General features: G+C 41.7%; 2 protein-coding genes across 3 annotated transcripts in view; both read left to right on the top strand.

Annotated features, from left to right (window-relative positions):
• Nucleotides 1-20,703, top strand: part of SAMD13 (sterile alpha motif domain containing 13) — a 41,093-nt gene extending 20,390 nt beyond the window's left edge. For both annotated transcript variants that reach the window (XM_080801423.1, XM_080801424.1), the window contains exons 3-4: nucleotides 2,581-2,692; nucleotides 19,563-20,703. In XM_080801423.1, coding sequence (XP_080657549.1) covers nucleotides 2,581-2,692; nucleotides 19,563-19,706 — 256 coding nt within the window. In that variant the 3' untranslated portion in view covers nucleotides 19,707-20,703. The remainder of the gene's footprint in view (nucleotides 1-2,580; nucleotides 2,693-19,562) is intronic.
• On the top strand, nucleotides 14,452-15,096 carry LOC308340719 (dnaJ homolog subfamily B member 8-like; the record flags this gene model as incomplete). The annotated part of the gene is made up of 1 exon (XM_080800055.1): nucleotides 14,452-15,096. One exon carries the CDS (start codon nucleotides 14,452-14,454, stop codon nucleotides 15,094-15,096), a length of 645 nt encoding a protein of 214 aa, XP_080656181.1.
• Nucleotides 20,704-21,018: the final 315 nt, after the last annotated feature.

The raw sequence follows: 21,018 nt of genomic DNA, 5'->3' as shown, positions 1-21,018 counted from the left end.
TGTACATGTGGACATGCGTGTTTACAGATTGACAATCTCTAAGCTCAAAAGGGAAAACACTATTAACTAGTAAGCTTTGCTTTTCAATTAAAATATTGTGTTGATAAGTCATTGTTGAAGTGTGCCATTGATTGAAGGCTCTCTTGTCTTGAGTTAAGACAGAGGTTTGGTTTTTTAATCAAATATTTTAAGTTCCTACTATGAGCAAAACATTATGCTGGGGATGAGGCAGAGGTACAGCTTGTCCCCTGACTTTTAGGTGTTTGAAGGTTTTCAGGAATCCTCAAAGTCTGGGCAATTTCATTTCCTTCAAAAGTAACATGAATCCTTTCCACTTTCACTAACATGTTGAACCTCCTACCTATGCTTAGTTCTAGGCCCAATTTTCTTCTCACTCTCTCCTAAGACTTCAGTTGCTATCTAAAAATTCTGTCTCCTAAATGTGTACCTCCAGCCCACTCATCTGTTTTGAGCACCAGACTCAGTCCCACATTAAATCTCTGCTTGGATGTAGATGGTACCCAAAATTCAGTGTATTCAGCTAAACCTGGCAGTGCCATCTAAGTGAAGGTACCACCATCAATCCAGTTCCATGACACTTCCATCTCCTTCATTCTCTATGTCTAGTCCATCACTAAGTCATGCTGATTTTCTTGGATAAAAATCTTTTAAATCCACGCACTTCCTCTCCTTGTCCATAGCCACCACTCTAGTCTGGATCACCATGATCTCTTGTGTGGATGACTGCAGCAGACCACCTCTCACTGGCAGCCCTCCTTCCCCTCTGGCTCATCTCTAATTCTCTTTTTCAAAATGCAAATTTGATCAAGTCACCCCGTTTACATAAGGCCATTTAGCAAGTTTTATTGCTCATAGACAAAAATCCAGAATCCTCAATGTGGCCTCCAACACCTGCATGGCTCCCTTGACTCTATGTATATATTCCTGCCAAAGATTCTAAAATATCTTCACCTGATTTCATTCTGTTAATTTCTGCCTTCTTTCTAGACCTTACCCCAAGAGAAACTTGCATGGGAATGCATCTGCTAGCTCCTTAAACTGCCATAGTACAGTATACCTGTCCTTTATAGCACTTACCACAATGTGCAGCTGTGCATTTAGTTGTATGATTACTGATTATCATCTCTCCCCACAGGACTGTAGGTCCACAAGAGAGCAGACCATGTCTGTTCGCTCTTTAATGTATTCCTAGCAGGAGAGCTGGCAGGAGCTTTGTTCTGAAGGATTTTCCAAGCCAAATTAAGCTGTTTGGAATTCATCTTTAAGGCAATGGAGGGTTTTGGTGGATTTTAAGCAGGGGAGCAATATGATTAGATGTACACTGTGGAAGAATCACTTTGGATGAGGTATAGCTAAATCCAGACAAATACTCCTGAAAGAGAAATGAGGCAAAGTCACAGTAATGGTGGATCCTTGCCATTCTTTCTCTATCCTACTTTTCCTATCCCTCCTTTCTAAATTCAGTGAGATAAATTACCCATAGAACCTCTCAGATGCTTGGTCATCATACAGTCACGTGACTACTGGTTGAGTTCCTAAGTATATGCTTGACACTAGGAATAATAAGATGGTTCAGGACCAGTTGTGTATTCCCAGCCCACATCTCCCACTCTGATGGAAGAGACTGCCCGATAAGAAGAGAGTATGATCCAGCGTGGAAAGTGCTGCAATGGGAGTTTGAATGGAGTTCTCAAATGCAGAGAAGGTTATAACTAAAACAGTTCCCTGGTGGGGCCAGAAAATGCCTCACAGAGGAGGTGGCATGGGAACTAGGATGAACTAGGTAGGAATGGTGGATTATATTAAGTAGACACAAATGAGGGAGCATTGTAAGTGTCTGGAATAGCACAGGTGAAAGGGCACAGCATACTGGGAAATGGCTTTATTAGCTCTGTGATTTCACAGCTGCAGAGAGGATATGTGGGGATGGGGATGGGGAAGGTGGTAGGAAATGGAAAAAGACAGGTGCATGGGGGCTGTATTATACAGGGCGTGGTGTTCTTTTTTTTTTTAATATTTTATTTATTGGACAGACGGAGATCACAAGTAGGCAGAGAGGCAGGCAGAGAGAGAGGAAGGGAAGCAGGCTCCCTGCTGAGCAGAGAGCCCGATTTGGGGCTCGATCTCAGGACCCCGAGATCATGACCCGAGCCGAAGGCAGAGGCTTTAACCCACTGAGCCACCCAGGTGCCCCACAGGGCCTGGTGTTCTTAATTCAGGAGTATGAGTATCATCCTGTGAGTTGCCAGAAATCATGGAACCACTCCTAATATCTCTGGATTAAAAACCAGTTCATGAGGAAGCACTTCATATGAAGGGCCTAATGATTTATGAGGAAAACAATGACTGAGCCAATAAGAGCCACAGTGTTCTGAGCCCAAGAAACACAAGAATGATTATGGTCCTGAGAGGAAAAGTGGAATCTGGGCCTCTGAGGGAAGAGAGGGCCACAGATCTAGCAAGCTGGCCAGGGCCTGCCCCTAGGAGACTGAGTAGTAAGCTGGGCCACACACTCTTGCATGCTCCGCTACTCCAAGTTTCTGGGTTTGTGTTTTGCAGTTCCATGGAGAATGGGAGGCCGCCGGATCCTGCAGACTGGGCCGTGATGGATGTCGTCAACTATTTCCGAACAGCAGGATTTGAGGAACAAGCTAGTGCTTTTCAGGAGCAGGTAAGTTGGTCCAGAAAAACCCACAATGAACACAGTTACCTCTTTCTCGTGGTGGGCAGAGGGAGCAAGGAGGAAGAGGACCAGAGAGCAGTGAGGGATCTCTGAGGCTCTGCATGTCCTCTGTATAAACACCCATCGTGCCAGACCACTGAGGAGGGTGGGAAAGGGGAGAAGGAGAGTGACGAGGTAATGATTCCTTCCTGAGAAAGGGGAACCCAATCCCTGGGACACAGTCTCAGCTGCAGGAAGGAGGGCTAACACTCATTTACATCTGCATCTGCTGAAAGATGGAATGGCTCTACCTTCACCACAGACACACTGGAAAGCAGAAAGTGAGAGGAAAGGGAAATGAGGGGCAGATCTGACTAGAGACATACAGCACTGTCCGTTACTGGTCCTGGCCCCACCTGAGCTAGGAACCCCCCTCCAATTTGTGTTCCAGGTACTTAACAAGGTAGAGTGGAAAGAGTACAGATTTAGAGTCAAATCCTGTTTCTTCTAACTCTGTGTGACCCTGGGCGAGTTCCTATCTCTCTCTGAGTCTTGCTTCACATCAATGCCCAACTTGATAGGGTGGTGGTGTGAGGATTAAGGGACTTTGTCCGCACAGTGCCTAGGGTAGGTCCTGGTACAGTGTTGATGTCCTCAAAGTGCTAGTTCCCTTCCCTCGGATCCAGGGTTCATATTGGAAGGAGGGAGTAGGGGGTCCCTCTCCATTATCTTGGTGATCCTGACTCCCATTTTTTAGGCTGGGCCAGCTCTCTAAACATAGTGCCCAAAGGGGCTTTGACCATGAGGAAGCAAATTGAGGGGACATGTTTTGGTCCACACCAGACCAGCTCTGTAGGGAAACAGAGATCCTATCTCCCTATCAGTGAAGCCTGTAGTTTTCTAAGCATTACATTTACTTCTCCAGTTTTGTAATATAATTGATAGAATTATAAATTGAAGAATGTCTGGCTGCTTCTTCCATATCCATTTAGCTCTCTCTTATTCTCTTAAGCTGGGTTTGGCTAGTGAAACTTTATATATATATATATCTCAATCTCTAAATCTCCTTCAATATTTTCCTCAAACCTGATCTCTCTCTCTTTCTCTCTCATTCTCTCTCTTTCTCTCTCTCTCTATATGTACACACACACACATATATAGTTGTTGCTGTTGGTAATTTGGAAAATTTGCGGAAATAGCAGCTTAAATCACTTCACACTCACCAGAATAGCTAAAATTAGAAAATTTATAAATTTAAACATTCAAGAGGAGGTAGAACAAACACATTCTCCTTTATTATTGGTGGGGATGTAAAATACTCATACATCTACCCCATGATCCAGCAGTTTAAATCCTGAGTATTTACCCAAGGGAAACGAAAACATATGTCCACAGAAGATTTATCCAAAATTATTCTTAGTGGCTTTATTCATAATAGTCCAAAACTGGAAGCCTAAGTGTTCATCACTGGAAGAATGTGGTAGAGTCACACAATGGAATACCACCCATAATCCAAAGGAACAAACTAGTAATATGTAAAGCAGTTTGGATGAGTCTCAAAGTATCATTACTGAGTAAGAGAACCCTAACACAGGAGTTCATATTGAACAGTTCCTTCCTATCTTAGCCCATTCGGGCTGCTATAATGAAAATACTATAAACTGGGTGGCTTATAAGTAATAAACATTTATTTCTTACAGTTGCAGAGGCTGGGGATTCCAAGACTAAGGAAACTGTAGACTGGGTGTCTGGTGAGGGCCTGCATCCTAGACAGCTGTCTTTTTGCTGTGTCCTCACATGGAGGAAGGGATGAGCGAGCTCTCTGGGGCTCCTTTTGGAAGGGCACTAATCCGTATAATCACCTCCCAAGGGCCCTACCTTCTAACACCATAATCAATTATCTCTAATACCCCTGGAGATTACATTTCAACATATGAATTTTTGGGAGACATAAACATTCAGACCATAGCAATTTCATCTAGATGAAAGTTGAGAACAGGAAAACACATCATTGGTAGCAAGAATTAAAACAGTGGTTGCCTCTGGATAGGTGGGAGTGGAGAATGGCTGGAAAGCAGCATGAAGGAACATTCTGGGTCCCAGTGAGGGTCTGGGCTACAGGCATCTGCTTCAGTAGAGGCGCTGCAGATGCGCAGACACGTACAGATGTTACAGATCTGTGGACTACATAGCCTTTACATTTTACCTCAAAAGAAAAGGAACTATAAAAAACATTAAGCAATTAGTCATAGGCAAACTAAAGTGTTTAGGGGAATACACTGATTTATACAACTTACTTTGAAATGCATCAAAATATGGGTTGACAGTTGGGTAGAAGAATGAGTACAGGGATAAACATATGATAAAGCAAGTATAGAAAATGTTAACTGTAGAGTCTAGGTGGTGGTCATATGGGTATTCAGTGTATGTTCTTACAACTTCATGTTTGAAATTTTTTTTTTAATATTTGATTTATTTACTTGACAGAGAGAGAGATCACAGGTAGGCAGAGAGGCAGGGAGAGAAGGAGGGGGAAGCAGGCTTTCTGCTGAGCAGAGAGTCCAATGCGGGGCTCGATCCCAGACCCTGAGATCATGACCCGAGCTGATGGCAGAGGCTTAACCCACTGAGCCACCCAGGTGCCCCTGAAAATTTTTATAATAAAATCATGGGGGGAAAATAGCTCAGGTTGAAAGGTGAAGGCCTATCAGCTGGAACATATTTTATTGTAGTTTTTAGTTCCATTTGTGTCATTACAGTTGAATAGCTCTCTTCTGAAATTAAATTTAAATAATATTATAAAAGGTTAACAAAAAAAAAAAAAAAAAGGACTTAGCTAAAAGGTCTCTTGGCCCAATTCCCAGCTGTCCAAAAGCATTTTTAAGATTGGGCTTTTATTCAGACTCCTCTGAGGCAGTTGTCCCAGATTGGGTGGGGGGTGTCCTTTGGGCCTTCCAGATTCTGTGCAGGACCTCAGAATGGAGCTGGCCAGCTCTGAGCTTGGCCCAGAAGTGGACCCTTTCTCCCAGGAATGACATCACTCTGGCATCAGCAATACTGGGAAGCAAAAGGGAACAAACTCTCCCAAAGGTCTTCATTCAGAAGTCCTTCAAGTGGGGAAAGGGCATCATCTTGCTACTGTGCTGAGCCCAACTCAGGAATCTGAGAAATGAATTCCCAGGGCACTGGAGTTTTGCAAGCATGGTCTAGAAGCTCAAGCTCCTTCATTCTCATGGAAGGGCAATTGGGTAGAGGAAAGAGTCTCCCTTGAATTATTCCCTGAAAGTGATCCAAATCTTCCTCCTGCAGTGTAACTCTCATCCTCTTTCCTCTTCTCTTTAAAGAGGTAGAGGGACAGCAAGGAGGGAACCACTAGTCAGGCTCAGCCTGATAAGACAAGTAGCTGCTGTGATTTCCATAAGGACTGAAAATCAGGATCCTTTACCAGGTTACCCTGCCTCTTCTGTCATCATGCCTCAGAAAGCTTTATGTTTCACCTTCAAGGATCTTCCTGTTAGTGAACCTCCAGCTCACCCTAGATGGGAAGACCACCACCCCCAGCCCAAACACGTGACCCTTCCAGGCACATCTTCTAGGTCATGACAACTGAGAAGCTATAAGAAGGACCACATGCTGAAATCTCCTCAAGAAAAGCTTTGCCCTGCCATTGGACAGAAGCAGGACCTGGCTGGAAAGTACTCTTACACCATCTTGGAAAAGGGCAGGTCCAGAAAAGATAGTTCATTGCCAATGATATGGGGAGCTTAGTTTCATGGCTGACTGTGGTACACTGAATGTTTTTGCCCCCTCCTCCAATTGCCCAAATTCGTTTGTGGAAACCCTAACTCCCAACATGATGATATTATATGGTGGGCTTTGGGAGATAGTCAGATTTAGATGAGGTCATGAGTGCGGAGCCCTCATGATGGGAGTAGTTCCCTGAGAAGAAGAGACCAGCGAGCTGTCTCTGTCTTTCTCTGCCATGTGAGGATGCAGCAAGAAGATAGCCACCCATCAGCCAGGAAGAGGGCCTCACCAAGAACCTGATCATGCCAGCACTATGAGCTTAGACTTTCAGCCTCCAGAACTGTGATCAGAACTTAGAGCTGACTTAAATAGTGACGTTGATGCTGGACATGTCCACCCTCAGCTGGGCTGAGTTTCAGGAGAATATCTGACTTTATGGTGTGGTCTCACAGTATGATACTGAATGTTCTATTGCTGTAACAACCAAACACAGATGTGACTTTCTAGTAGCATACCTACCTGGAAGATATCAGGCCACTGAGCGAGGTTTATCCAAAGGGTAAAAATGGTACCCCATGTTTCTATGGTATGAAGCATCTGGTGAAGCTGGTGATCTTTGCATGACCTCCTTTCTTTGAGCAGGGACACTGCCACATGACAATGATTTCCATTAAGTTTTCTTCTGGTGCAATGATCTCTATCAAGTTTTCTTCCAGAAAACCTCTTTTGAGCCTGCAGTGCAAGCCACAACTATAAGCCAAAAGAACTGTCAAAAGGGAAGTTCTAAGCCCCTGCTCATCCCCCCATGACCCAATGTCAGCAGTATGTGCATTTCAAGTTGTTTTACTCTTCTGGCCAGTCCCCTTTAAGAGCAGTGATATCCCTCTTCCTTCACTCATAGACCTCATTAACATAGTGCTCCAGAGGGTTCACTGGCCAGTAAGAGCAGGAGGCAGTGGGAGTCCTTCCTAGAGGAGGCAATAATGACAACTCTGTCAGTACTATCTTTCCCATAGACACCGTGAGGTGGTGGCTATTTTCCCAAGTGTCCCCTGGCAGGCAAATCTCTCATGCTGTGGTGACTCCTAGTTTCTTTTCTCCTGATTGACGTTGGTCACTAGAGGATCCTGAAGAGTTCGCCTTTTCAGGACTCAGATTTCTATAACATGAACGTTGGTTTAATTAGGCAGAATGTTGGTCAAGCTGTTGCATGAATAGCCAACTGTTAGCTTAGGACTGGCCTTCATGAAGTATGCTTTCAATGCACAGCACAGAACCCAAAACTACTTGAGATGTTATATCCACAGTTGGATTTTGGTGACTAGATGATAAAAAATTGGCACTTGCCCATGGATATGGGTTGCCTGGTTTTCAAGAGTCAAAGGTAGTTCAGGAATTTTGCTTTCTTAAGAGCATTAGTTTTTTAGAGAACCTTTTGACTAACTTCTTTACAAAGCGTCTCTACCTTCCTCACAGAACATTTAAGACAAGGTTTATGGTGTCAGCCTCTAAAGGCTAAGTGAGCACCATTCTCAGGTGGAAAACCATTTCCATTGACAGTGCTGTTAGTTGCCAGTTAAGGAATGCTGGCAGCTCCGTACAGCACCATCACCACTCAAATTGGACCGTAATGCAGGTCCCAGACAGCTCTGCCCCTTGTAATGTAGTCACTTCACTTCCACGTCTTCATCTGTCTGACTCGTGTACTCAGATTATATATGAAGAAGATGGAAGACAGCGATCTGCCATTCAGTCGGTGTCATATAATTCATATTGTTTGGATCCCTCAAACTTACAAGTGAGCAACATCAGTGATTCTATTTCTTTCTTTCTTTCTTTTTTTTTTTAAGATTTTATTCATTTATTTGACAGAGAGAGAGAGATCACAAGTAGGCGGAGAGGCAGGCAGAGAGAGTAAGGGAAGTAGACTCCCCACTGAGCAGAGAGCCCGACGTGGGGCTCAATCCCAGGACCCTGAGATCATGACCTGAGCTGAAAGCAGAGGCTTAACCCACTGAGCCACGCAGGTGCCCCAGTGATTCTGTTTCTAGAACAATATGCATCACTGATAATTTTTTTCTCAGAGTATCATGACAATATAGTATGCAATTCATGGTGACAAATTAATTTTACTCTACTATCTTCTCACTTTCCCCAAACCACTTGGATAAGAGCAGTATTTTACTCTAAAATGCCCAACTGGTTATTTAAGTCATTCATTTGAAATGCAAAGATTGGCATTTTTTTCAGATGACTATTTGCTAACTTTCTGAAGCCACTGACTTAACAAATGTGAGTAAAAATTCTCACTGCTACAAATTGCCAAACAACACTACTTCCAAAAGAAGTAGGAAAGTGGGGAGGCCAATCAGAGCAACTCTGAGCCTAGTGGCCTAAGTCATGGCCAGATGGATTTCAACATAGTGATTTTCTGGATATTTCTTTTTTTTTTTTTTTTTAAGATTTTGTTTATTTATCTATAAATAACGAAGAAGCGAGAGAGAGAGAGAGAGAGTGAACATGAGCTGGGAGAGGGCAGCAGGAAAGGGAGAAGCAGACTCCCTGCTGAGCAGGGAGCCCCATGTGGGGCTCTCAGCCCCAGGACCCCAAGATCATGACCTGAGTCGAAGGCAGACGCTTAACCAACTGAGCCACCCAGGTGCTCCTGTGGTGGATATTTCTCCTTAGACCCAGGACAAATCCGAGTTTTGGGAGGCCTAAAGCTTTTACAATTTTAAGAGCCCTCCTTGGGGAAAGAAATTCGAAAATATGAATACAAAATTACTGAGGCAAAAGTTAAGCTTCATTAGCTTCATGGTAAACCCAGCTCTGAGTGAGACCAGTTAAAACCGCACAAATTAGAAGTAACTGTTATTACTTTATCAGCACTTTATAATAGCAACTACTGAAAATATTTAAGGTGCCTTGACACCTGATATTTCTTAACAGTTGAAGGCTTCTGAAATGCTTAAAATATTTTATAACATAATCAATAGGGGAAGCGGCAACTCAAACTCTGCTGATGTGTCCTTCCAGTCTATAAATACTTAGGAAGTACTCAAAAAGCAAATGGATGATGCTAACAATAAGAAACCAGCCAAGAGTATTGAAAGCATAACTGATAAGGAAAGGACCTTTTGAGTTTTTTACTGAAATAGAGTAGATTTCTCTGTACCAAAAATCTCAAATGGTTGTTTAAGTCATTTATTTGAAATGAGACCAGTTGTAAGACATTATCACCTAACCAGGTGCAAACATAGTGCTTCTTTTCTTTTTCACTCATTCAAGTGTTCCAATAGTTGTTGTAGCTTTTTCTAACACTTATTAAAATGAATATAAAACTCTTGAAGTAAATAATGTCCATTACTGCGAGTATTGTTTTATTTTAACAAAACCACCTGAAACCATTGTAGGTATGGGGATCAGTCTTCTCCTGCCAGGAATTCTGTGTCTCCTTCAAATGGTCCCCAGGCCTACAAAGGCATGAGGACATGAGAAAAACATGATTTATCATGAGAATTCCAAGTGTCTTAGAGTAAGAGGTGTGGAGCAGGGAATGTCAAGGAATAAGACTGAAAGATAAACAGAGGTCCGGAATACAGATAGTCTGGTTTGCCTGGCAGAAGAGAGACTTCACCTGAAAGGCACTGGGAAACCATGGAAGGATATTAAGTGGGAAGTGAGTGCCAGGATGAGATTTGTGGTTTTGAAAGATCAAAGATCAATCTATTGGCAATGTAGAGAATGGATTGGAGGACAAGAAGATGGAAGGTGGGAATGCTGCTGCAATAATTCTACTGGGCAAAGGAAGAGATGGGTTAGAAAATCTGGGGAAGATGGGCAGAAGAATTCAGTGGATCACTGGCAATGGAGGTTGAAGATTTGTCCCATTTCTGTTCTCTGCCATAACCCAAGACTGAGTTCACCACCCACAGGTGGGAAAGGGAGGGCCTTGGATGACTGCCAAGTTTCCAGGTTGGGTGGTTGTAAAGTAGTGCCATTAACTGGGATGTTTGTGGGAGATAAGTTGTAAAAGGGATATAATGAGCACAGTTTGGGGCACATTAAATTTGAAGGCCTGTGGTACATCCAGGTGTGTGTATCTAGCAGACAGTTTGTGGGAAGAGTGAGACCTAGAGGCAGAGATATGAGGTCATTAGTAGTCATGGGAGAAATGAGAATGAGAGGCATTTAAAAGCAGAAGAGAAAAAGGCCCAGGTCAGCACCCTGGGGGAATAACAAAGTTTTAATTGTTTGGAGAAGAAAAGCAACTAGCAAAAACAACTGAGAAAGAACAGTGGGGGAGGTAGGGAAAGAAACAGTAATGAGAACTTGTACAGAAACCAGTGAAGGAGTAAGTTTCAGAAAAATGCAATGATCAACAAGTTCGGATACCTCAAAAAGATGAAGCCCCGGTGGTGGGGTCTGTGAATGATGGTGGAGTTTCAGTGGAGTTGGGGAAGAGAGAGGGTGGGTGACTGGGAAGTAGAGGACGCTTTCCTCCTTTGAGCAGCCAGTGGGAGGCAGGCCAAGTGAAGGGAGAACCAGTAGCTGGAGTGTTATGTAGGCATGAGGGTTCTTGGTTTTTTTGTTTGTTTGTTTGTTTTTTGTTTTTTAACATGTATTATTTGTTTCAGAGGTGCAGGTCTGTGATTCATCGGTCTTACACAATTGGCATGAGGGTTTTTTCTAAGAGAGGAGACACTCAAACTTATTTATATGCAGGAAAGTAGCCAAAAGAATTAGGGTAAAATTGAATGAGATTGAGGACAGTTAAATAAAGCAAACTCCCTTAGGATAAGGAAAAGGATGAGATCAAAGAGTATGGAAGGGCAAGGACGTGGAGAAATTGGAAGCCTCATGCATTGCCGGTTGGGAATATAAAATGGAACAGCCACTGTAGGAAAGTGTAGTGGGTCTTCAGAAAGTTAAGCATAGAATTACCATATGGCTCAACAATTCTCCACAAAGAATTGAAAAGAGGGACTCAAATAGATACTACAATAGTACACAATTGTTCATTGCAGCATTATTCACAGTTACCAAAAGGTGGAAACAACCCAAGTGTCTATGAACAGGTGAATGGATAAACAAAATATGGTATATCCATACAACAGAATATTACTCAGCCATAAAAAGGAATGAAGTTCTGACACATGCTATGTGGATGAACCTTGAAAACACTACACTAAGTGAAGTATACCACTTAAATATTGTATGATTCCATTTATATGAAATATCTAAAATAGGCAACTTCATAGAGACACAAATATTAGAACTTCCAAGGGCTGGGGGAGAGGGAATTACTGCTTAATAGAGTTTCTGTTTGGGGTGATGGAAGAGTTTAAAAAATAGATGGTAACAATGATTTTACAATGTTGTGACTACAATTAATGCCACTAACTTATACACTTAAAAATGGTTAACTAAGGGCATCTGGGTGGCTCAGTGGGTTAAAGCCTCTGCCTTCAGCTCAGGTCATGATCCCAGGGTCCTGGGATCGAGCCCCACATTGGGCTCTCTGCTCAGCAGGGAGCCTGCTTCCCTTCCTCTCTGCCTGCTTGTGATCTCTGCCTGTGAAATAAATAAATAAAATCTTTAAAAAAAAATGGTTAACTAAAATGGCCTGCTTCATGTTATACATATTTTACCATAATAAAATGTAATGTTGGCCATAATATACATGATACTGTTCATTTAGTTTGGTCAATAAAATATTCAACTCTTTCATTTTTTTGTTTTAAAAAAATATGAAGGGATTAATTCTGAGCAAGACAGAGATGTCTTTCTCTATCCTTCCTATTTTTCCTCAATCCTTCCTGTGCTCTGGGGGCATAGGTGAGGATGTGTATAGATCTAGCTAAGATTGCCCTTGTCCCCAGGGACGTTAAGGGAGTTCCCAACAGACTCTTATTTCCTTTGCTAAACAAGAAGCAAGCTCCTGTGCTTGGAGTGGACAGGATGGGGAGAGGTTTAATAAGGAACTGGAGGAGAGCAGTGAGTTTAAGAGTGGCCATCAAGGGGAATGGAAGAGGGAGCTGACCAAGGATACATAGAAGAACTGCCGAGTAATTTTCTTGACCCAGCTGAGACTGGCACACGGCTTCTATGTAGTATTTCATCTTCAAATCTTGTTTATTTTCCCCAGCTGCATCAGGCATAGGAGTCAGAGAAGTTGGATTGCTAGTCTTCTCCTTGATGGTGTGTTTGTGGCATGGGCACCATAGTTGACTAATGGCCAAAGAGGGCAATTTGAGAGGGCATATAAAAGAATGGTTCAGGGGCACCTGGGTGGCTCAGTCGGTTAAGTATCTGCCTTTGGCTCAGGTCATGATCCCAGGGTCCTGGGATCAAGCCCCACATCGGGCCCCTGCTTGGTGGGAAACCTGCTTCTCCCTCTCCCACTCCCCTTCCTTGTGGTCCCTCTCTCCCTGTGTCTCTCTCTGACAAATAAATAAATAAAATCTTAAAAAAAAAAAAAAAGAATAGTTCACAGGGCCAACCAAGGGATACAGACTTGATACAAATGAGGAGTCTGAAGGAGACTCATGACCCTGGAGAAAGTGGAATTAAAATGTGAAAATTGGTGTAATGAGAGTGAGGAGTGAGAGATAGGATAGGATTTTGGACTTCAAGTGTTGCAGAGGTAGGACTTTGCTGGTTGATGACATTATTGAAGTTTCTAGAAGTGAAGGTGAAGTTTTGGACATGGTGTATTAGAGTGACTAACTGTTGTCACAAGTAGATGAAAAGATGTATAATGGCTTAATTATAGTAGAAGTTTGTTTCTTATTCATGTAAATAGTCCATGGTGGTCGTGGGAGTGTTCTCCTTCTCTATAATTCAAGAACCCAGGGTGATGAGGCTCTGTCATCTGCAGTCAGATCAAGATTATCCAGACGTTGACATTCAGTTGGCATAAAGATAGAGGAAGGAGGAGCACATGTAAGTAGTTTTATGGGCCGGGTGTTCACAGAAAGAGGTACACATCATCTCTTCATATGTCATTGGCCAGGACATGGTCACACGGCCATACCAAATTGCAAGGAAATCTGAGAGATGTGTAGTTATGTGTCCTGGAAAAAAGAGCAACCAGCCGCCCTTCCTACACTTGAGCCTCTAAGTTATTTTTTAAAGCATCTGCTGTTGTGATGCTGCTACTTAGTTTTATTCTTAAGTCCAGAGATAAGTTTCAAAAAGGCTAACTTTATAAAGATAGCTGAAGTGAAAAAGCCTTATCTGACCATACATGGGAAGCCTTCACTTCTAATTCTGTTCCTTGTATCTATTCTGGTGGTTTTTTTTTTTTTTTTTTTTTTTTTTTTTTTTTTTTTTTTTTTAAATCTAGGCAGACATCTCTGTAACCCAGTTTCCTCATTTGATGAAGTGAGTTTCATTCTTTTTCTTCATCAGAAATGTGTACAAGGTTTTTTTGGTAATAGAGCCCCTTTATCACACACTTTGTGCTAGTAGCAAATATTAAATAACAGGGAGATACGCATTAAGTCACTGAAGTCATTAGCCCTCACAATGAGCCAAAATGGATTTTGTGTCAAATTTAAGGGCAAGACCCATTTTGCTTCTGACTATTGTTTTAACAAATGAGGTAAAGACATCTTTTTGAGCCACGTAGATTTATTTTTTTCTGTAAACAAGCTGCTCAGTGTTGGTTTTTTTAAACTAGGTGAAATCTTTCTAATATGTATATTATCCACCTCATATTTTCTGCCAATAGAAATGCAAGGCAGGCACAGCATCAGCTGAGAGTCATTGGCTGATAATGTTGAGCTCATAGTCACTCCCCTCACACTGAGCTGTGGGGGGGGGGGGGGTGGGAATTGTAGAGGACACCAAAGAGGATTTCCTCTCCAGAAGAGAGTTTGTTCCAACAACTATGTGAGGAGATTCAAAGGGTCTTGGTATAGACTGGAGTGGTTCACCATCTTACTTTCCAAAATTATATGGAAGTTGTTCTGAAAACAAACTCTGTGTCTTGGTAAGGAAAGGTCCTTTAAAAAAACATGATGAATTACTACAGAGTACTAGGTGTGCCTCAAAGCGCGTCCCCCGCTGATATTAAGAAGGCTTACCACCAGTTAGCTCTTCAGGTACATCCAGACAAGAACCCAGAAAACAGGGAGGCAGCTGAGGAGAAATTCAAACGAGTAGCAGAAGCCTACGACGTCTTGTCTGATGCCAAGAAACGCAACAACTATGACAAGTCCAAAGAGAACCACATCAAAATGGAAAATACAGGTGACTGCAGAGACAAAAACTGCTTGAAAGAGAAACCACGGTTTGAGAGGCCACACTGTGGCTTTCACAATGTCTTCGAAGATGAAGACTTCTTCTCAGGAGATTGTTTTTCCACTGGTCATGTGGGTAAGGCCAGGAGATTTCACTCCTCCTTCTTTGATGTCATCCCCATATTGGACACAGGATTTTCCACATTTGTATCCCTGGGCTCCAGACCAAGTCCCCCTTCCTCTGGGACATTTGTACCCTTTGTAAGCAGTGGAATGGAAAACTTCAGACTGGTCACCACTTGTAGCCAGACAGTGAATGGCAAGAGAGTTGTTACAAAGAAAGTTCTAGAAAATGTGAGAGGGAAGACTGAAGTGGAAAAGGGCAGCCTATTTCATCAAATTCCTCCACGTCATGGGTAAGGAGTCTGTGCTTTGTTCTTTCACAGGGAGACTTTCCTGTAAGGATGGTGAGTCTGATGCTTATCAAAGACAGAATTGCAATCTAAGAGTGTGTTGAACTAGAATGGACAGATGTCAGCTTAGTCCAAACCTCTTGTTTCACAGAGGAAAGAAATTAATGGGCCAGATGATACACAAGAAACTAAGAAGCAGCAGAGTTTGGCTTTCATCCCGTCTTCTGTTTCTAATTGAGCCTTCTTTTCTTCTGTACTATATTTGGGACAGCAGAGACCACCCCACAAGTATGGCCTTCTGGGTTAGTTGCAGGGCCCTCCTATCAGAAAGCCCACTGACTTCTCTTTGACTTTTTCACTGTCCTTCCTTGCTATTAACCAGTTTCCTCTTTCTTGACAGCCACTGTTTTTCTCTTCTGAACCTCTTCGTACCTCATCATTCCAATTGGCCATATCACAATCTCAACTGAAAGAGCTATCAAGGTGTATTAGCATTTGTAGAGAGAAAGAGTGAAAAGTAAAAGGGTTAAGTTTTTTTTAATATATACTTTTTAAAATAGCTAGCATTTATGGAGTACTTGGTAGATATCAGGCATTCTACTTCACCTGTGTTATCTCAATAATCCTTTCAGTAGTGAAATACAGCAGCTACTTTTCCTCCATCATATAGATAAGGAAATGAGGCTGAGAGAGATTAGTAACTTGCCCAGGCCCCACCTAATAAGCAATAAAATAATGTCTTTCTCTAAAACACTTGCTTCTCTACTGAGCTATAATATCTAAGGATCCCACTCATTTATTTTTACATCTTGGGTCTTGGTCTCATTGGAAATTTACACGTATCATCTCTAAGCCTTACTTCCATGCATGAGTACTTGCTGGAACTTATTAAGTAGGCAAAGATTTTTTGCATAAATATTCTTGTCCAACAGGTACTTGGTTGCTCTTACATGAAGATAGAAACTGAAACTGACAAGTGATTATCCCTAACACAAGGAGGTAAACAGGATCCCACGATGTGAACTATCTTTTTGTTTTGACTTTAATCATAATGTTCATGCTAAATCATGGGATTTTTTAATATTTATTTAACTGGATCTGGTCACCCTCCAACCCCTTCATTTATGCTAATAAACAGACTGGGGTACAGAGGAGTGGTTACTTGTGGAAAATTACTGATGGAGTCTGCACCAGAAACTCTGTCTTCCATTTCCCAGTCTCATGCTCATTCTAGTACACCATGCTGACTGGCAAAATTTGGATTTCATTTGCATCTCAATCTTTTATAGAAGTTATGTAACAAATGATTCGCTTCCTTAATCAAGGAACTTTTCTGTGTTTGCAGTTTTTATGAGACAAATTTTTGATGTAGTCTTGAGCTTTTTTAATCTCACCGAATTTTCTGAACTTGAACAGGAATACGCCTACATCCCTCTGGCAAAGGGTAGCATTCAGGCAGGGAGCACACTTCCAGAAAGGAAGCAGTAGATGGATTTGGAATTGGAACACATCCTGTTCTTGCTGCTTACTAGTCATTGAGAACCTCCTGTCTGTCAGGCACTGTACTAGGTTCCTTACGTGAATGAATCATTTCTAATCTGTAGAATCCTTCAGGGGTTTATTTTCATTTTGCAAGTGAGGAAACTGAGGCTCAGGTAATTCAGGTCCTTTGTGCAGGCTCACACAATAAGTTGTGGAGAGACAGGGTTCAGACTGCAGTTTGACCTGGAAGCTCACATTTCCATCATGTTGTGTTCTACTGCCATTCATCTGAACTGCTATAGTCATGACCAAAGAGGAATGTTTTGTTGTATGTATGAGTTACATTCATTTCCAGTTTTTAAAATGAGGATTTCCAGATGGAGCTTTCTTTTACCAGCCCTAGTGTGAGGTGAACTGCAGTATGGCTACTGAACAAAGGGAAAATCAAATTGGAGCATGAAACTTGATTTTCCATTTTGTCTTAAATAAAATCCAAATTTCAGCATTTTTCACAGACAACTTGGCTTTTGACAGAAATGCTGAGTTGTAGAAGGACTTTTTTGCCAGCAAAGATTAAAAAAAAAAAAAATTCGGTTAGTCAAGGAAGTTTTCTTGTTGTGTAGAAATGAAAGCAGTGTCATCTCTTCCTGATGCCTGTTTAAAATATGTAGGAAGTTAAGTATGAGCAAACAACAACAAAGGAAAGAAGGAGAGCAGGAAGGGCTTTGCTGTTTTCTAAAGTGTTATAAGTGAGTACGTCTTCATCTCAGTCAATCTAAGATAGATGGGAGCTTTGAAGGAACCTGTGATTCAGATTCCTGTGACCTCATAGTGCCTTCAGAACTGCTAGAGTGGTTTCCGCATGTCATAAGCTCCTCTGCCAATTCTCATCCTTACAGCTTTTACTGATGGGCAGTCTTTGAGCTTACTAGCTGTGTAAGGAGAAAATATTTTAGATTTAGAAAGTCAAATTCTCTGTCCTTAAATAATTTTCCAGTCTGCCCTGTCAACTAACTGCTTTTTTATGCACCATGTTTTTGAATAGTTGTCTCTCACAAATCAATGTGAGACTTTTTTTTTTTCTAGTTGTCAGCAAAATAAAGGTTTCCAGAGTTCAAAAACACCAAAAAGCAGTTAGAAGTAATTCCTTGCCCTTCTGCGCTGGTTCATGGTAGGTGGTTGACAAATGACATGAGGACCATGGGCCTGTTCAGGAACAATAAGTGATTATATAACTCATAGCTCAGGAAGCACTTGTGAAAGTAGTATCTCATGGAATCCCATCAGAAACCCCCAAATCCCCACATTACCAACTGAGGAGACAGAGGAGGAAGGGATTTACCCAAAGTCACAAAGTGGGTATTTCTTTCTCTCTTTCTCTTTTTCTTTTCTTTTCTTTCTTTCTTTCTTTCTTTCTTTCTTTCTTTCTTTCTTTCTTTCTTTCCTTCCTTCCTTCCTTCCTTCCTTCCTTCCTTCCTTCCTTCCTTCCTTCCAAGATTTTCATTTATTTATTTAACAGAAAGAGAAAGAGAGAGGGCACGAGCAAGGGGAGCAGCAGGCGGAGGGAGAAGCAGGCTCCTGGCTGAGCAGGGAGCCTGACATTAAACTCAATCCCAGAACCCTGGAATCATGACCCAAGCCAAAGGCAGATGCTCACCTGACTGAGTCACCCAGGCATCCCAAAGTGGGTGTTTCTTCAGCCCGTGAGCCCAGTGGTGTTTCTCCACACATGGAGACATAAAAAGCATATTTTCTTCATAGCCGGGCAAAACACGAGGGAGTTTGGAAGAATGGCTTTCTTGGGGTCAGTGTAGGAAAGAGTCACAGTTTTGTGTAGTTGCAATTACACGCCTGTCCCCTTATCTGTCCATCAGTGAGGGAGATGGGTACAGACATATGTCTGTACAGACAAGTCGATGCTTACCTAACATGTGCAGCTGGTCCATCTCTTGAGCCCAGGCCCCCTAAGAGCCAGCTCACTTGTCCCACAATAAAAAATAATAAAAATAAGGTGGTATTCAGCAAGCTTCTCAGTGATCCCTTTCCAGAAGTTCCAAACTACTTTCTGTATTTGGGATCCATATCCCTTTCATGAAAAGCCTGTTTATATTTTACCCCAAAAGCTTTGTGGTCTCCAGGGAACTCTGGTTGGGTACCTGAAGGGAGTGGGAAGTGGACTCTGAGAGAGCAGGGGCAGAGTCCTGCCCGTCACTACCTTCCCTACCTGAATCTTGAGGATCCACTGAGAGGAAGTATGGTAGGCTGATTTTCGGGTTGAGACAGGATGGTTCTTCTTTTAAAGGGCAGGAAAGAAGTTCACAGAGAGTGAATCATTTTTCCACTGCCCATTGTTGTAATTGGCAAGATTCTAGAAAACCTAGTCATCTATGACCCCCTTGGTTCACCTATACTACACATATTTACTTCCAAGTGTCAAGAGAAACACTAAGGTGTTACAGAAAGAACATCAGCTTTGGTTTTAGGCAGATGATTTCCAATCCTCTGTTTTCTTTGCCTAACTTCTTGATCTTAGGCATGTTAACTTCTCGCCTTGGTCCTTGGTTTGCCTGTAAAATCTGATAATACCTGCCTCTCCTAATTTATGGAGTTGTTTTGGGAGTTAAGTACACAGAAATTTTGCACAAACTTCAATACATTTTATAAATGGAAAGGGTCATTATTTCTCAGAAACAGTATCTCTGACCTTTACAGATATATGTGCCAAGCCTGCCATCATTTTTTTAAGATGTGACTTTAGGGATGTGATCTTGAAAACAAGATCAGCTATGGATTATATTTAATCCAAAAATAAAAGTGAAAGATGGAACATAAAAATAGAGGAGTCCATTTTTTCCATTTGACCCAAGTGAAAAAGTAATGTTTTTAGCTTGAGGACAATCAATATGTCTTTTTCCTTTGAACTTTTTTTGTTCTTCATTATCCTTGAGCTTTTGGACTCAGTGTTGGTTTTACCGTCTTCTTCCATTATAGGAAATTGATGGAAAATCCCTGCTATTGATGACAAGAAATGATGTGTTGACAGGACTTCAGTTAAAACTGGGGCCTGCTCTGAAAATCTACGAGTATCATGTAAAACCTCTGCAGACAAAGCATCTAAAGAACAACTCTTCATAGTACAGTCAAATTGGGGTCTTAGACCTCAAAAAATACATAATGATATAATTTAGTTTCATGTGATGAAACTTTGTAAACAGAATACATACATGTGTATATGTAAAGAATTTCAGTCAAATGAAACGTTATCCTATGGGATAGACTAGGCAATCCATCGGCTGACCTGAACTCAGCCAGGAGGAGCAAGGATGACTTGTGGACAGCATGGTTTTCCTGGTGGAGCTTGTCAAACAGAGTTATCTTTGACATGGCTGGACACCCCTCCCCACCAAAAGGGTTTTCTTCAGATTGCTTCCCAAAATCCTTGAAAAAATATTGAATGGAATGATCATCTGGTTACAGATGTAGAGAGATGAAAGACCAGAAAACTTAGGGAAGGGGAGAAAAGAGAGAGAGATGCTGTCTCCCTTGAATCCCTCTGCTCCTTAGAGTTTATGTTATTTGGATGGAATTGCCAACACCCTCTTTTATAGAGGGTCCTTCACTTGACCTTATTAAGGTTTCACTGGGATGTACTGCGATGTTTGAGAGGAACGTGCATCATGGCCCCTGCAGGAGCAGAACCTCTGAAAAGAGAAACTCTGTGGTGTCTTGGGGATCACCATCCATATTCAGCTTTTTTCACAGGGGGTAGTGATATTTTCTGCATAGATTTACTTTCAGATTGGCTCTTTGTTTCTGAAGAAGAAAGCATTTTTTCATTTTATGGTTTGTATTTATACTGATTTGTTTCTGAAGGAATTTGCCAAGAGTTATAGATCAAAAAGCCTTGTTACTAGTACAGAATATTTTTATATATATTCCTTCATGATGGTGTAATATTTTTTTAATTGCTCTGATGCTTTGTTTGATTCTTGGTTTGAGTACTTGTTTTTAAGAACTTGAAAAAAGTGAGCTTGCTACATCTCTGTTCAAAGAGACATTTGTTCAAATCTCTGTGTGTCAATGCCTTGTTGAATTGGTGCTTTGTGGTTGCAATAAAGCATTGCTTCAGTTTATTGCCAGTGTCTGTTTGATCTTTTCTGCTTGGTTACCTCTTCAATTGGGATTAAGGATTAAGGTTATTCTTCAACACCATGGAAAGAAAGTTAAGCCTAAAAAAACCAAAACAACAACAACAACTTTAGATATATAAAACATTTTGATCTATTTATGGGCTTATCTTCTTTATAAACTGCATTGTCCAAGTAGGCCTCGTTCCTTCTCTTGCTCCATCCAAAAACCAATTTTAGGTATCATTTTAGCCAAAGAATAATAATTCTTCTTCTTCTCCTTCTTTTTCTTTCTCCTCCTCCTCCCATTCTTCTCCTCC

The sequence above is a fragment of the Martes martes genome (genome assembly GCF_963455335.1).
Source record: "Martes martes genome assembly, chromosome: 4".
Lineage (NCBI taxonomy): Eukaryota > Metazoa > Chordata > Mammalia > Carnivora > Mustelidae > Martes > Martes martes.
This window is presented reverse-complemented; position numbering and strand designations above follow the sequence as displayed.